This window comes from Ambystoma mexicanum, chromosome 6q (genome assembly GCF_040938575.1).
Source record: "Ambystoma mexicanum isolate Mex_15411 chromosome 6q, UKY_AmexF1_1, whole genome shotgun sequence".
Taxonomy (NCBI): Eukaryota; Metazoa; Chordata; class Amphibia; order Caudata; family Ambystomatidae; genus Ambystoma; species Ambystoma mexicanum.
The window spans coordinates 730,005,008-730,021,332 of NC_090937.1; the positions used below are offsets into that span (position 1 = coordinate 730,005,008).

The 16,325-nt window shown below is 46.3% G+C and overlaps 1 protein-coding gene across 2 annotated transcripts in view; it reads left to right on the forward strand.

Annotated features, from left to right (window-relative positions):
• ARHGAP10 (Rho GTPase activating protein 10) overlaps positions 1 to 16,325 on the forward strand; it is a 2,208,119-nt gene that overhangs the window by 729,654 nt on the left and 1,462,140 nt on the right. For both annotated transcript variants that reach the window (XM_069631250.1, XM_069631251.1), the window contains exon 4: positions 949 to 1,020. In XM_069631250.1, the coding sequence (XP_069487351.1) occupies positions 949 to 1,020 (72 nt within the window). The remainder of the gene's footprint in view (positions 1 to 948; positions 1,021 to 16,325) is intronic.

Genomic DNA, 16,325 nt, shown 5'->3' on the forward strand with positions numbered 1-16,325 from the left:
ACCAGGAACTCAAGTCTGCTATCTATGGTGCCATTATAGATAATTTGTTAACTATAGGTAGAGAGGAAACATCAGATTAAGAGACCCTGAGCGAGTTCGATAAACTGAAGGGCAATTTGATTCCCCATTTAACAGTACCAGCAATGGTAGCTATAATATGATATGGCATTTATAACGCGCCTATACACAAATGTTTCAAAGCGCGATGAGGCAATGGAGGGGGAACATAGGGAAGACAGACAACGATCTTACATGGGTTGGATTGGTATAGGGCTGGGATTTGTGAGGTGGTGATAGGGTTGTGGGTGAGGGTTATAAATACTGTGTCACCCTTGGATGTGCGTCCCTGTTCCTATAGGGGGGAGTCTCTTCCCATGAAATTGTCCCGCTGAGTACCACCCCCAGAGGAACTATTGGGTAGCAACCTCGCCTCCCTGGCCTTATGGGAATGGGCTCCCCCTCGGTTAGAAGTGACGACACCAAGGATTCCTTGCAGTACCCAATCCTGTGCCAAGTTAAAATAAACCAAATAATTTCAGTGAGCAAAGCTTTTAGAGACAAAAACATAGGAAGACCTAAATAAAGTGGTCCTCCCTTCATCTCGTATAATGTCTGAAACACGCCTGATTCTAGGAAGATTGTCCCACAAATGTTGAACTCTTCAGGTGGTGTTTCTCAAGAGGGTTTGCTTCAGATGTAGGCATGCTACAATCTGTCACTTTCAGATTATTATTTAGAGGATTGTTTGAACTTAGTAAATGCTTGTTTTTATGCTTCAGACTAGTAAAGGGGATAAAATGCAAACAATTGATTTTGAGGTAGTTGATTTAGTGGGGATCCCAATAAATCTCAAATATTACATAAAGGTATGAAAAATTGTAAATAATGCTTCTTGCTTAACTTGACCGTTTCTACCTAACTGTACTGTTGCTAATGTGTTTTCTCCAGGCAATAAGCGTGAACGAGACCCTCATTAAGCCGTTGGAACGATTCAGAAAAGAGAAGCTTGGGGCTGTAAAGGTACAGTGAGTAGTCAATAACGTTGCCAAGTTAGCTATTATCTGGGAGCTCTAATTATAGTCTGCATGAGCGAGACAAAACGTTACTTGTTCTGAGACTTCTCTGTGCCTTAGGGCCTGCATGACATGCTTCTGAATTATGTTTCACGTTCTCTCAATTGTTATTTACTCCCACTGCTAAATTTAAATACACCATATCCCAACATGTATGGTCATGCTGCCCCCATTGTTTATAGCCACCAGATCAGCATAACATTGAAATGTTCTTATGTTTTAGATTTCCAGTTTCCTGATACACTAGAAATGGATTTAGGCACTGAAGACTCTTCTGTGCTTTTGGAACTTCTGATAGAAGACTTATCCCTACTGCTCGTTTTATGGTAAAAACCAAGGAAACAATGGCCTTGCTGTAAGGTTATTGCGGTTCATTCCCTACCATGGAGTCTGGGCTTCACTGCTACTCTTGGCACTCCTTTCAAGCCTAAAGATCTTGCTCCTGTCCCCAGCCAATTGTGAGCTTTGTGCAGAAGACTAGGCAGACAAGTGAGTTTGTTTTTAATCCAGACTCTTAGTAGATGTTAGACGAAAGGGACGTACAAACAAAAACAGAGGAACAATTTTAGACTTTAAATGTAAGGAATACTTGTTTGGCGACTGTGATGGTATCCCAATTTAGCATAGTTTGTAGATTGCTTGATAAAAGATGGTAGCTGGCTACCACACAAAGCAATTGGATGCAAGGTGATAGTGATGCTCGCTCGACCTGAATGCGCCTTATTTCATGACCTGTTTCAAAGTGCAATTTCCGACTGAGAAAAAGATGTAACGTTCCAAGGTAGCTCCTCCTTTAATATGCTCCTGTCATCATGCTGCTCTGCATTCTCCCCAGAACTGTAGCTAGGAAACAAACCCTGCTTCTCGCTCCTTCAACATTAAATACGCAGAATGTAGGTTAGCTGAGACGACCTATTGGATTCTGGTTTCCTGATACTGAACTTCCATGAAGGCAGTGCAGTCAGGGTAACACTTGGTAAACAAAGTTATGACGGTGGAAAGACGGTACAGTAGGCGTTCCCTTCTGCTTGTTTTGGCATGCCTGCCACACTCACAAGATGTCATGTTTGTTGGGCACATGCTGGTCACAGAATACAAGCATCTTCTTTGTGATATGCATCACAGGTAATTAGAAAACCTATTGCCAGGGCCGCTTCTAGTGGTGGGAAAACTGGGCAATGGCCCACGGCACAGTTGGGGGGAAGAGGCACAGCAGGGACAGCCTTTTAAAACTCCTACCTCAGGGAGCAGCTGAGCCTTTGCGTTTTACATAATTAACATAGTAAGTTAACAGGCAGTAGCACCACACTCAGAGGAAGAGGACAAATGCCTACCCTGCCCAATTTTGATAAGCGGGGGTTGATCGTCCCAGGCCCCCAAGACGTTCCGAATGCGGCAGAGACCTAACCGTGCATTGTAGGTGCTTGGGAAGGTTGCAGGGGGAGCGGAGATGTCAATAGAAGCTGTCTTGTAGCAGATTATGATGTAACTAGTGTGTGTCCCTCGTAAGTGCATTGCCTTTTAAGAGGTGTCATGACTACACATGACACTATGCCAATAAAGGGAGCTCCTGCACACACGTGCCTCAGAACGGCTGCAGACTCCAACTATGGAACTGTTGTCTCTGTCTCTCATTCCGGGCCTGCAGGCCCATACCGTGTGACCACAGTCGTGCAGGTCCTGCTGCCCTGAGACCCTCAGGCCAGCATGGTGCCCTGGGTCTGCCCAGGCCACGACACCAGATGCTTTCGGCACCCCCAGCACTGATGGGGTCGGCTCGAGTGAGCTCGCTGGGCCCCATAACAACTGGGAGTAGTCTGCACTAGGAAATGAAAGGCCATTTTAAGAACTCAGCAGCCATCTTGAAATCGAGGCATGGTGCTATGCTGTAGCCACGGCAGTAGGCCCAGGTGCGAAACATAGAAGTGTGTGTGTGAATGCCAGAGCTGGCTGCAGCTTGGTCCATAGTGGGAAAGGCCAAATCCACAGGGATTCATAAACCTATCATTGTCTCATACTAACACATGTAACTCATAAGGAATGTGCCCTACAAGGCCATGCGGGCGCCGAGAGCTCATTGCGAGCCGCTATCCCACAAGAAGGAGGGCACAAGCCTCTGACCTACCCCAGCCCAAATCCCATATTAGTGTCCCCATGCCCCATGAATTCCAGACACTGACCATAAAGCTGTTAGATTGCCAATCAGAAAGATAGCAGCAAAATACCTCAGGCCCCTGTGATATGTGCTATGAGGTTCCAGGGAGGGAAAGCAACAATTTTAAGCCCGGGGTGGGAAGAACTGGAATGGCGCAGCCGCGTCTAGGATCGAGCTGGGGTTTGTCACATGGTGTGACCTCGAAAGTAGCCTCTGCGACCATGTCTTCAGTACCATGTGCACATTAGGCCAACAGATACGGCATGCTATAATTTGCAACTTTTAATTGCTAATTAAGAGCTGTGGGGCCGATGACGCACTAAGAACCTCACGTGGAAGAAGACGGGCGGGAGAAGCTGGGACCGATGACCCGGCATCCCCTATGGAGCAGGCCACCTATGTGTAGGGTTGCACCAACCGGCTAAGCAGATTTGTACCCTATGCAATATAGGTCAACTGTGACGCCTTTCACACCTTTAAATGCTTGTAGTAATTTTGCTGGAGTGCTCTGTGGCAGCAGAATTCTTTGATATCGCGCACTTGTTTTTTATGAGAATAAACCTTGCTCTCCTTGCAAGAGGTGTGCTGGGCCTTTTTCCCTATTTAGGGGCTCCGCTACACCATTTCCATCTACGCCCCCAGGATGCAACCAGTGGCTTAATACTCTTTTTAAAACTGCTTCCACCACTCAAATTAACTTGTCTTTGTGAAACGAAGCATGCTTAAAAAAAACCAAAACCTTAGACAGTTTGAAAATGTCTGCATATCACTCGCATGTCAGAGTGGAGAGTTGGGGGAGTGGATTGAAAAGGTTTTTTGTTGGTTTATTGCTGAATCAAAAGGGCCAGAGACTACCTACAGAAGGAGGTGGTTGTGGGAGCTGGGGTGGGAGACTGAAGTAAATTGCCAAAGGAAGGCATCATATGAGGAAGGCATCATATGAGGAAGGGATATTAATTTAATTTCTTGCAGCAGTTGACTAGGTTTATTTTCTTGTTTGTAGGATATTTTAGGGCAAAGAAATTAGTGTATCCATGTCATCGGAACACTAGTGGGGTTTCTTTTGAAAATCTTGGTTTTCTGATATGTTAATCTTGATTAAAAAAAAAAAAAAAGTTTAAAAACTGCAACTCCCGGAATGCATCGATCTGTTTCATGAAAGACCAGGACTGGAGAACATGTACTCAGGTGACAAAATATGCAGTGTACTGGGGCACAAAAAAAGCTGGGGAAAAGCAATATTTTTGCCCATAATGTTTGTTGCTGGACTTACATTTTTAGCAAAGGGGCAAGGAGTTTGACATATTTAAGGTTTGAAGGCTGAGGGAATTGCGCTTAAGGGAATTACTTGATTTGTTTGGTGTTGTATGTGTCCAGGAGCAATTGTGTGTATGTATGTATGTATGTGTGTGTGCGTTACTTATTTACTGTGTAACAAATTGCATGTGCAGAGGTAGAAAATGTGAATTAACAAAGCCAACAGTTATAACGTGTAGTGAAAAGGTTTTTGTTGCTATTGTAGGTATTGAGATCACATGCCCATGTATCTTCAAAATTTGCCTAGTATTACAATTACTTGTCCAAGTTACTAATTCTTTTTACCAAGAAAGGTTACATATAACCCTTTACAGGTATTGTCAGACAGTAAGTAACTTGCATTATTGCAAGGTACTTTCAGAAATTGCCAGTGTTTGCCATCCAACAGCAACTAGCACAATTTATTATGGATTTGGAGTATGGAGTATGGCCTTATACTTGCATCATATAATTTGGTGATTTTCTTTCTTTTTTTAATAGAGCTTCATGCAGATGACCCACATATATGCTCTTTGCCAGTGTTTATTACCCGGTGATGGTACTAAATTAAATTGCCCTCAGAATGATAAAGGGCCTAGTCAGTGCAACTAGATTTTCAAACCTGTCTCCTGGTTTTGTCCAATCCCAAAACCAGCATATTGCACATAAACTATACATCAGGCATGCAGCTGTTTGCCAGACGTTAACTTTCTCCAGCCTTGGATCCTTCATGGATTCACATGCTCTTTGAATATCCCCTGTCTCTGTAACATTAATGCAGTTTACCTTAAAACTGTTGGTCACTTTAGTGCTCTATTAGTCATTTTGGGTCATACCGGCCACACCCAATTAGACAGGTCCCCTTGGCGCCGCCTCTGGTGGCCATCTCAGATGTTTGACTGCACGTTGTGTTGGGAGTCCTCGAGAATTTGCGCTTCTATAATTTTGACGATTATCTATTTTTGATAGTTTTTTCCATCAAATCTCCCAGTTTGGTGCTGCATCGCTTCTCGCCTACGGCATGGAAGTCTCTGCCCATTCTATCCTCCAGAATTCAAATATTCAAATCTTCCAGTTGAGGCCTTGAGGAGTCTGTTGAAATGACAGACATGAGGAAGAGAAGCCTTTTTAATGCCTGCTCGACACGTCACCTGAAAACATCTACATTCTACTGAGGATCTTCCTGGTCATTGTCTGTGGGTATCCGGACCATGACTTGAACAGCTATACCATCTGCCAGCAAAGACTGCCACTGCAAGTTGGTGACCTGGTTGGATGAGGGTGTGCGGGCCTCTGACTCAGCCTTTATCTGTAGTTATGCCTCTGCCAGGCATAGCAGAACCCTAAAGCGCACTCTCTCTTCAAAGAGGTTATGGTCCCATGAGAAATCTTCCCTGTGAAAAAGCAAAGAAGGGATATCATCGTTGATATCTATGCCTACGATTACCTTGTGAACCCCTTTGGCGCTGAGAACTCCTTTGTCTACAGCTTAGTCACCCAAGCAACGTTAGTCCACGACTAAAGCTCCATCATCAGTGCCATCATCAATGACCCCGTGGATGACAATCGGCCCAAATCCTTGTTGACAATCAAATCCTATTCAATGACAACCTCTGTGTCTACTACCAAGGCAACTACGTCAAATAGCAAAACCATTGTTTCTGTCCCATCCACCATTTCGTTGATGACCAAGTCTTCAATCATTGCCTTCTAGACCTACGCCATCACCAAGCACGTCTACATCGTCAATAACTTTACAGCGGCCCTTGGTCTCCACGTTCCCAAAGGGCGTGCCCATTTACAGAGACGTCCCGTTCGCATATCGTGCCTTCCCAGGCTAACGTGTGCCTCAACACTGTGTTCACTGGCTCCTTATGGCACCGCCTGCGGTTCCCTGTCCATTCATGGCCCCTCCTGAACAACTGCTCCAGCACGCTGCTGATTTCGACATGGAGGTTCCAGAGGTGGTGTCTTCAGAAATAGAGGAAGTAGAACCTGTGCCTCCTGTTATTAGGATGGCTCCACCAGGTCCACCAAAATGAGGCATTTCACTGGCACTTCAACCTTCTTCAAGGCCTCCTGTCCCAGAGGACATACCTTCTGGCTCGAGAGATGTCAATGGATATGCTATCCACGCTACAAACACTAGTTTCGAAGCATCGGCATTCGGCTGCACCATTTCCTCCTCCAGTGCAACCCTGTGAGTTCCCTACAAGGGACGGCATAGATCCTCCACTGCCCTGGGGACCTCTTCTAGGGGCTTCAACCTTACCACTATTCACCCTCACAGATATGCACACTGACGACTATCCATCGGATGGTTCCGCACAGGCCTCCAGATAAGGTGGGTACTAGGCCTTTTTACGCATGAAAATCTTGTAAATACGACAGCTTTATTATTTTCCTGGGTACATTTACACACAGGTTTAGACAGAGGGCAGTGCAAAGGTCAGGTTACTTGACAAAAACCACAAGGCTTCTTTTGATGTTTATGTACATGGATGTAATTGCAAGCCACCTCTGAAACAGAATGTATTTCTCTGAAGACTTTCAAAAAAATAAACGGCACACTGTGATAAAAGGAATGGTTTCTTTCCATTCAGCTTCAGAGACACTGTGCATGTTTTCCTAGAATGTTAGGATTGTATAACTAGTAAGATGGAAAACTAAGTTGCAATTGAGAATTCATATTTTTTAACAAGTTATGCTTTTTCCAGTGAAGGCAAACTAGTAGTGCACAATTGTATTTTTCAAAGTTCCGGTGCTGTCTGCATAATCATGTGGAGGCAGATCATTTTTACACTTCTAATTTAATATACACTCTAATTATAAAAACAATGTGTAAAATGATGACTATGCACATTCTAGTTTACATCCATTCAACCTTGCAGTCAATGCTGTACATTACTATAAATGGTCAGTGGCAGCAGAGTCTTTACTCAATGGTGAGTGATTGTCATTACCCTGATCACAGGTGTTCTAGCCTCTCAAATCTTCAGGATTACAATTAAAATATCCAAAACCTGTCTCTCAAGGAAGTGCAAACGCTGTTTGTTCAAAACAAACAAACAAATGACAGTTACATTGGTAATTGAAATAGAAACTCAGCAAAACCTGTCCCTGTGATAATCCAGATAGGTATTTAGCTTTATGTAGCGCTTAATGAATGGCTCGTCATACATCTATGTACTGTGATTATTATATGATATTCAGTTAAGCAACCTCTGAAGGATGTTAGCCAAAAAGATAGCTCAGCCGGTTGCGCACTTGTTGCTGCAATCTGTGCATGATCTGTAGGTTTCGGGTTCAAATCCCGCCAAGTCCAAATCAGCCTTTCATCCTTTCGAGGTTGATAAAGGAGTACCGACTTTGGTTTGGTCGTAATTGTGATAAATATGTTCTATGCACAGCGCTTTGCCAAAAGAGCTATATGAATAACCATTTGACCACTAGATTAGATATATAGTTTTGCATGGAGTCTTTGCCTCTCTGCACTGTTGTATCATAACACTGGCATACCATTAGGTAGTAATAGCTCCAGGAAATTAGTACTTTCATTAAACATAAAAAAGACAATTCTGCAATCGAATCTCAAAACACACAATACAATTCATGTTTGCTTTACTATATAATTGGCTAGGTTTTTGTGATTTCAACATTTAAGTATATACAGGAGAGATCAAATGGCCAGAAATAATGAAAGGTGTATTCTGTCACAATGCAGAAAGCTGCCGCATAGTAATGATTTCCATACAGTTTTTGCACACGTCGGCTGGACGTTACATACATTTTACTCTCTTGCAAAGCAGAAAAGTCCTTTTTACTCTTTTAAAATCACATTTACTCTCAAAGTTTAAAAATGGAGAGTAAAATATACTCCCACCTCCAAAATCTTATCTGGAGCACTGGTTCCGCAGGCACCCACTCCACAGACCAGTTTCAAAACATGGTGCCAGGTGACGGTGAGACAGCAAACCTTACCTCCAAGAGATTTGCCTCCAGATGAGATTGGCTCTTTCCATGCCCTCATGACATACACGTGGCAAAGCGATTTGATCTTCTACCGGAAGAACAGAAAAAGGCGGGCTTTCTTTACCAGAATATTCCAGGAAATCAATGTTGGCCATTCCCGTGCTGGAAGATGTCTGGGAGGACGGCCTCCTTGTCATGAGGAACCCATTCTCAGCACCCACTTAGAAAGTTGCTTTGAGAAAAAATTCAAAGTCCGAGATTCAGCACCCAAGTGCCTTCACACACAACCCTGCCCACTCTGTTGTTTCTGCAGAAACCCTTAAGCATTCTGCCAATCCCTCCTCTCCCTGTTTGGTGCCTCCAGATAAATAGGTGAAAACAGATGCTTTTGGAAAGAGATTATCTCTACAGCTGTGACAACCATTAAGGAGGCCAGCGCTCTTGCTATTCTCTCCCGCTACGACCCTGAACTATGTTTCAAACTGGGACCAATACTGGATTTTCTCCCAGATGACAAGATGGAGGAAGCACTGACACTGCTGCATGAAGGGAATCGGCTTTGTATCATGCCATCTCCGTTACGGCCACCAAGGATGGTTGAAGGGCACCAATCGCTGGCCCAGAGGTACAGTCAAAGGTAATTGATATGCCTTTTGACTGAATTTACCTCTTTGGAAAGAAGGTAGATAAGACACTGCAAGCCATCAAAGCCTACACGGAAACGGCATGTTCACTGGGCACAGCAGCACCCCTAGTCCCTTTGCTCAGCTAAAGCGAGGTTTTCAAGTACTTCGAGGGACCACAGGCCCTCCTATTGTCTACAAACATACCGCACTTGTGCCGTCCGCAGGCCTGTAAAGACACCCCATGTCTTTGTTGCACAGTGGAATAACATCAACACCGACAAATGGGTGCTGCCCATCTTTCACCAAGACCATACTCTAAAGTTCATGGGGCAATGTCCCTCCATTCCTCCTCTCCCAAATACGGAGAAACACCAATCCTTTCTCCTCCAAGGGGTACGGTCCCTCCTAAAGAAAGGAGCTATCGAAGTTGTACCACCACACCTCTGGGGCTTTGGAGTGTACTACAGATACTTTCTGGTCAGGAAAGTGTCAGGAGGATGGAGACCCATACCAGAGAGCTGGAGACTCAACAAATTCCTCAAGTTTTGCATTGACGCTACATCACATCCTAGACCAACTGAAAGAAGGGGACGTCCTTGCCTCGCTAGACCTAGACGATGCCGATCTCCACATCCCCCATTGATCAACGGCATAAGCACTTCCTCCAATTTCAAGTCCAAGAAAAACACTACCAACTCAAGGCCCTGCCTTTTGGATTCAAGTCAGCGACAAGAGCGTTCACAAAATGCATATCTACAGTGGCGGGCGACCTCTGTCATTCAAGCGCTAATTTGTATCCATGTTTGCTTGACTGGCTGGTGCATGCTCCATCCCTACCAATGGCAACGTGGCACACCAAACATAACATTCAGTGTCTAACATATCTGGGGTTGTTGTTGAACTTTGCAACATCATGCTTACAGCCAGCTCAAAACTCAGTTATTGGGCTCACAACTCAACACTCTGACATGTCTCTACACGCGTTCGGAGGAGAGAGTGAAAATGATACTGTGCAAAGCTGTTGGGGCTACTGATTGCATCAGTCTGTTCCTTCAAGTCGCTCCTGGGATTGATGTCCTCTTGCATCCCATTAATCCCTCACTGTAGGCTCCAGACGAGGCCTCTTCAAGAGTTACTAGACGCACGTTTGCAACAAATATCAGGGTTCTGAGAGGACAAGCTTCTCCTCACAGCATACTTTCACCAAGCTCTGCAATGGTCGAGCCATCGTCTTAACCTCACTCAAGGAGACCCTTTTTGCCTTCCAATGCATCAGGTCACAGTTAACGGATGGATCCCTGGACGATTGGGGAGCCCACACAGGACAGAAAAAGCCCTTCACATCATATCCAGGAGTTGACGGAAGTATTCTGGGCCCTGAAGTCCTTTAGACCCCCACTGCAAGACCTGGTGGGCTGCATCTTCAGAGATTACACCACCACTTTGTGCAATATTGGCAAGCAGGGGGGAACCCGCACTGCAAGTCTGTTTCCCCAGAAGGGGAGCCTGGGGAGCTTGTTATCCATACACTGGGAGGGACTGTTCCTTTACGCTTTACCTCCGATCCTGCTGCTACTTCAGGTTCTCACTACACATAAACAGAATCGCTGCACGATGATCCTGGTGGCCCCAGCATGGCTGTGGCAGATTTGGTACTCTGACCTTCTTCACTGGTCAGTGGCTCCATGTGCCAGTTTGCCTCCTTTACCTGACCTGCTCTCCAGAGACGCCGGGTCCGTTCTGCATCACAAACCAGCATCCCTCAACTTGACGGCTTGGCTTCTGAAGCCCTAGAATTTGGAAACAAATCCTAGCCTAAGGCAAGAGCAATATCTACGCTGTCCTTCTATATGAGCAAGTGGAATGCTGCAACTCAACACCTCGATCCGTTACAGGTTCAGGCTGCTCACATCTTGCCTTAGCTCCTCCCTTTAGCAAAAGCTGACTTGGCACACTTTTCACGCTACACGCATACCTCAAATCAACCTTTGCTCTGCTCATGTAGGTTAGTGAAGAAATTACTCAAGGAACTGTTTTGTGTTTCCCCCGGTTTGAGCCCCTGCTTCAGCTTGGGAACTCTGTGGGCCTTTCATAGCTAATGGGCCCTCCATTACAGCCTTTTCACAGAGCCCCTTTACAATGTCTCTCCTGGAAGGCAGCATTCCTAGTTGCCGTCACTTCAGCTAGATGCGTAGGTGAACTGCAGACCCTCTCCTGCAAACCTCCCTGCTTGAGTTTCCACCAGTCTAAGGTGGGTCTGTGTACAAAACCTTCCTTCATCTCGAAGGTCCCTTCAGCAGTCCACCTTAATGAACCTTTGATTCTGCCAGTGTTCTTTGGCTCTCCTTCGGTTCTAGCAGAACGATCCTTACATTCTCTAGATGTCGCCTGGGCCCTCAAGTTCTATGTGGCCCACACAAGAGAGTTCCGAAAGTCATCTTAACTGTTTGTTGCTTTCGGACCTCCCGGCAAGTGCAATGACCTTTCAAAGTCTTCCATTGCAAGATGGCTGTTGGTGTGCATTTCACACTGCCATCGTCTGGCAACGGGCCCCTTCCAGAAACACTGAGGGCACACTCGAGGAGAACTGTGGCTACGACTATGGCATTCCTGTTAGTTGTCCCCCTGCTTGACATCTGCAGTGCAGGGCAGCCACATCGAGTTCTGCCCATACCTTCACAAGGTTCTACTGCATCAGTCCTGTCGGCCAGACTGTACTTTGCAACCTGTTCGCATAAGGTGAGTGTTCCAGAGGTGAGTTGATTGCTGCCATTGAGCTATGCCGCCGCCCATTTGGTTGTGTATATGTACTGCTGTATAATCCTATTCAAAGAGCATGTTAATCCATGAAAGATCCAATGTTGGAGAAGGAAGTAAGTTGCCTACCTGTAACTCCTGTTCTCCAGCATTGGTATCTTTCATGGATTCACATGCAACCCTCCCTCCTTCCCCTCTCTGGCTCTTCTTGGCTCATACTACCACGTTATGTGCGCTGCCAAATCTGAAGAGGGCCACCAGAGGCAGAGCTAAGGGGACCTGCCGAATTGGCTGTGGGCAGTATGACCCACAATTACTCTATTAGAGCACTAAAGTGACAAGCAGTTTTAAAGTTTTAAGGTAAACTGATTTAATGTTACTGAGGATTCCCAGCCTGAGGACTGGGAATATTCACATAGCCTATGAATCCATAAAAGATACCAATGCTGGAGAATGGGAGTTACAGGTAAGTAATCAACTTATTCCTTACGTTCCCAGGGACTCGTACTATTAGGCAGCTATTGTCATCACATGCCATTTTCTAGACATTGCCAATCTATACTCTGGTACTCTCACCATATACCAAGTTTTCCGTGTAAATGCTCATGCACTCACACATTTGGCAGGTATTATTCTACTTTGTCTAGATACTCCAATCATATGGTAACATGACTGCTTCATCTCATAGCCTGCCCCATTCTCTGGTCTTCCCTTAAAGCGTTTTCAGGAAGTTCCAAGAGACTGTTTGTACCCTATCCTTAATATATCTAGGACCTACCTCCTTTTTCACTACCACCTTATGCTTCACTTTATTTTACACACATCTTCCATTGTTTCACCAGAGCATTTGGAATGGCCTCTGAGTCCTGTGTCACCAACTGAAGAGCACTATTGGCGTGTTACACTTTCAACTAAGAGCAACATTGTTGGAAAGTAGATTACCCAGCAGCAATAGACGCTTTTGAGGCAACAACATATAGGAGTGTGCTCTTTATTTGGACAATTTAAACATGGGATAATGAAGATTCATTTGTTTCTAATGTTGTATACATTGGGCCTCATTACGACCCTGGCGGCGGACCCTTCCGCCCTACTACGAGTTCCCGTAGCGCCATGGAGCCGTTTTCCGCCTGGTTTTTCCGGGCGGAGAAATCCATGGCGCTACGGGACCTTGTTGTTAATTACGCCACCGTATTTTACGGTGGCGTAATTAACGCCTTCCCCACTCCCATTATACCCTATGGGGCAAAAATGGGAATGGGGAAGGGTAAAATGGGGATTGGGGATTTACCGCCCCGCCAAGGTCGGAATGGGGCGGTAAATCCGCCAACCCCCATGGCGGTATTGGCAGCTTTCCGCCGTGCTCCATGGTGCATATTGCACCACGATCTCCGCCAGGGTCGTAATGAGGCCCATTGTCTACTGTGAGAAACCTAGGAGTTCTCACATGTAGACCCTGAGAATCCTCAATTCAGGTGGCCAGTGCAGGGCCATTGCTCTTGGATCCCAACCATGGGGATGGACGAGCGAGGGAGGATCACCTGGGTAGGGTAGTCCGGGGTTCTCGTGGGAGTACCTTAGGTGAGGCGCGGTACTCCAACGGAACGGCAGGCAAGGAGGAGTGAGTCCCAGAAGCTTTCGTGGGGTATTCAGGCACCAGGGTCTCTAATCCAAGAAGGCGGTGGAAGTGTCGCAGTAGAACAAAAACAGACAAGGAGGAGTGTCAGATAAGACAAACACAGTTTTAACTTTAACTCCTATTTGTCTTCCTCTGGCTTAGGCCAGAGAGAAAGGAAATCACCCCATGCATATACAGACTGCGCCACGGTACTCCTCTTTCCTCTATCACCCACCTTATGATTTCACCCCTAAATATCAATTTCCATCTTGCCCTGTCTCCCCCTCCCCATTTCCAACAAGTACTGGGACGAGAAAGAGGCGACTGAGAATAATGACGATTACCCATAGAAACAACATAGGGATACAAAGTGAGGTCTACCATCTAACACCTTTGAATTGTCCCACTAACAGGCAAGTTTCCCCAACTGTGCACACCTGACTCCAATTGACTCTTACCTGCAGTATGTAAAGGGTGGTTTTGCCAGGGTCATTGAGCGAGCTGGGGCTTGCTGGATGGAACCAGGAGGCCAAGGTGCAGAAGACTGAAAGGAGAGGAGCCTAGAAGGACCGGTGGAGAGTGGGATGCTGAGAAGGTGTGTGTGAAGGGCTGTGGCGTGGCAAGGGAGCTGTGTCTCTAGGGAGCTGGAGCAGGATGGAAAGCAGTCTATCGGCCTTGTTTATGCCAGTGCTCGTTCCCCTAGAGGTGTGCGGGTACCACGGGTGTCGGAGGGGCAGGTGGTGGGACCCTGACCTCAACCCAAACTCATTTCAACTGATTTGACCTGCTTGCCGGTGCCACGCACTGTTAATGAGTTTCGTGAAGCACAGAGAAACTCAGTAGCGTGCGGGTGGCTGCAGCGGGAGCAGGAACGCTGTGAAAGGAAGCGCCCGGTGACCGAAAGCGGGAAGAAAGCAAAGCGAAGAAAGGCAAAGCTCAGCAAGCGAAAGCTGGAAAGCAGCAACAGAAAGCGTAATGTAAGAAAATGTGCGCTAGAGATGCGGAAGTAGAAGACCGAGCAAGTGCGCTTCCAGCGCAAAAGCAGCTAGGAGGGGGGTGCGAGTGACCCGAAACAGAGACAGCAAGCGACCTACTGGGAACGGAGGCTGCAAGAGCACAGTGAAAAATAAAGAGAAGTGTGCAAGAGGCAGTCAAAGGTGATAAGAAGGTGTGCATGGTGCACAATAAAGTAGAAAAGGACAGAGTTAAAGGCACACAAAGGGATAAGGTGCCAGAGAATGAGAGAGGGGTTAAAGGTAGTCGTGCCTGGGAGGAGCAAAGAGCCCAGCATTCTCGAAGGTCTCTGATACTACCCCCATTAAAGAACTGTACAGTGAAAGGTACATCCTGACAAGAGTAATGTTATTTTGTTTGTTTAGACTAGAGGGGGGCTACGCTTGGGTAAGGGAACCCTAAGAGGCCCACCAGAGACCTTGGTGAACTTCATAAGAAAGGACCTATGCTTGGGGAAGGGAACGCTGGGAGGTCTGAATGGAACTATGTATCCTCAGTTGAGTTGTAAAGTAAGAAACTGTCTGTCGTTTCACCCAGAGGGGCCTAAGCTTGGGGAAGGGAATTCTAAGAGGCCCACTAAAGACATTGTTGAACTTTGTGAAGAGAGGCCTGGACCTGGGGAAAGGAACCCTGAGAGGCCTAACAGAAATTCTTTTTTTTTTTGTTGGGCGATGCCGTTTGCCAAGCCCAAAAGAAACTATGGGGAGGTGGACCCGGTTGAATCCACTGTAAGAGCCTGGTCTCGACTTTTTGAGAGGGTGGGCTGTGTTAATCCATTCTGGCCCTATGCTTCAGCGTGGGATTGCCCAGACCTTGAACCCACCCTAGACACAGCACTGCAGAAAAAATGGCACCCAGGGAAGGAAATGCGGGTGGGAGACCTATACCCAGACGGTAAATTTGTTTCCCTGAGGGACGTCCAGGAGAAGCTGGGAGCTGGGCAAGTAACATCATTACAGTACCATAGATTAAAGGCGGCATGCAGAAAGAAGTGGCCCTCCTTCCCGTAAGCTCCCGCTGCCCATCCATTCGTAACTGAGATTATGACACCAGAGGGCTACATGGGCAGCATCTCAACTCTTTATAATGCTGTTCAACGACACACTCCCTCCAAAAATACAATGAAAGCCATTTGGGAAAGAGCCTTGGAATCTCTATAGAGGACACCCAATGGACTAGGTATTGCCAATACACGAAATATATCTCGATAATTGCAAACTTCAGGCTAGTCCAATTCAAGATACTGGATCATCTAAATATCACCTCAGGTACAATAGCTAAATTTGACCCTGCGATGCAGCCAGAGTGCCCCAAATGCCAGGCCCCAGCGGCAACTTCCTTCCTCATGTACTGGGACTGCCCTTCAATCAAGCAGTTTTGGGGACAGGTAGCTGAAACAGTGAGCAATATCATTGACCTCCAAATCCCAGCCACTCCATTGAAATATCTACTTAGAGACATAGGGAAAGTCCCGATCAGAAAAAGGCGTCTCTTTGTGGTGGTGGGGGCCGTCGCCAAGAGGAACATTCTACGAGCATGGAAGGCCAGAGCCCCTCCCACCCACCCGGCAGGCATGGCTGAGAGATTTAGTATACGTTCAAGAGACTGAAGAGATCTATGCTAGGAGTGTCGCAGCAACCTGCAGACCAAAAGATATATGGGCCCCCCTGCGGAACTACCTGAAGACCACCCCGGGCACATCTGATAATGAATTGCACATCTCAGAGACCGATCCAGATATAGCGTCCCTACAATGAATATTGTCACTGATTTTAGAAATTGATGAGAAAACTAGCCGAGTGAAAATTGCCTGT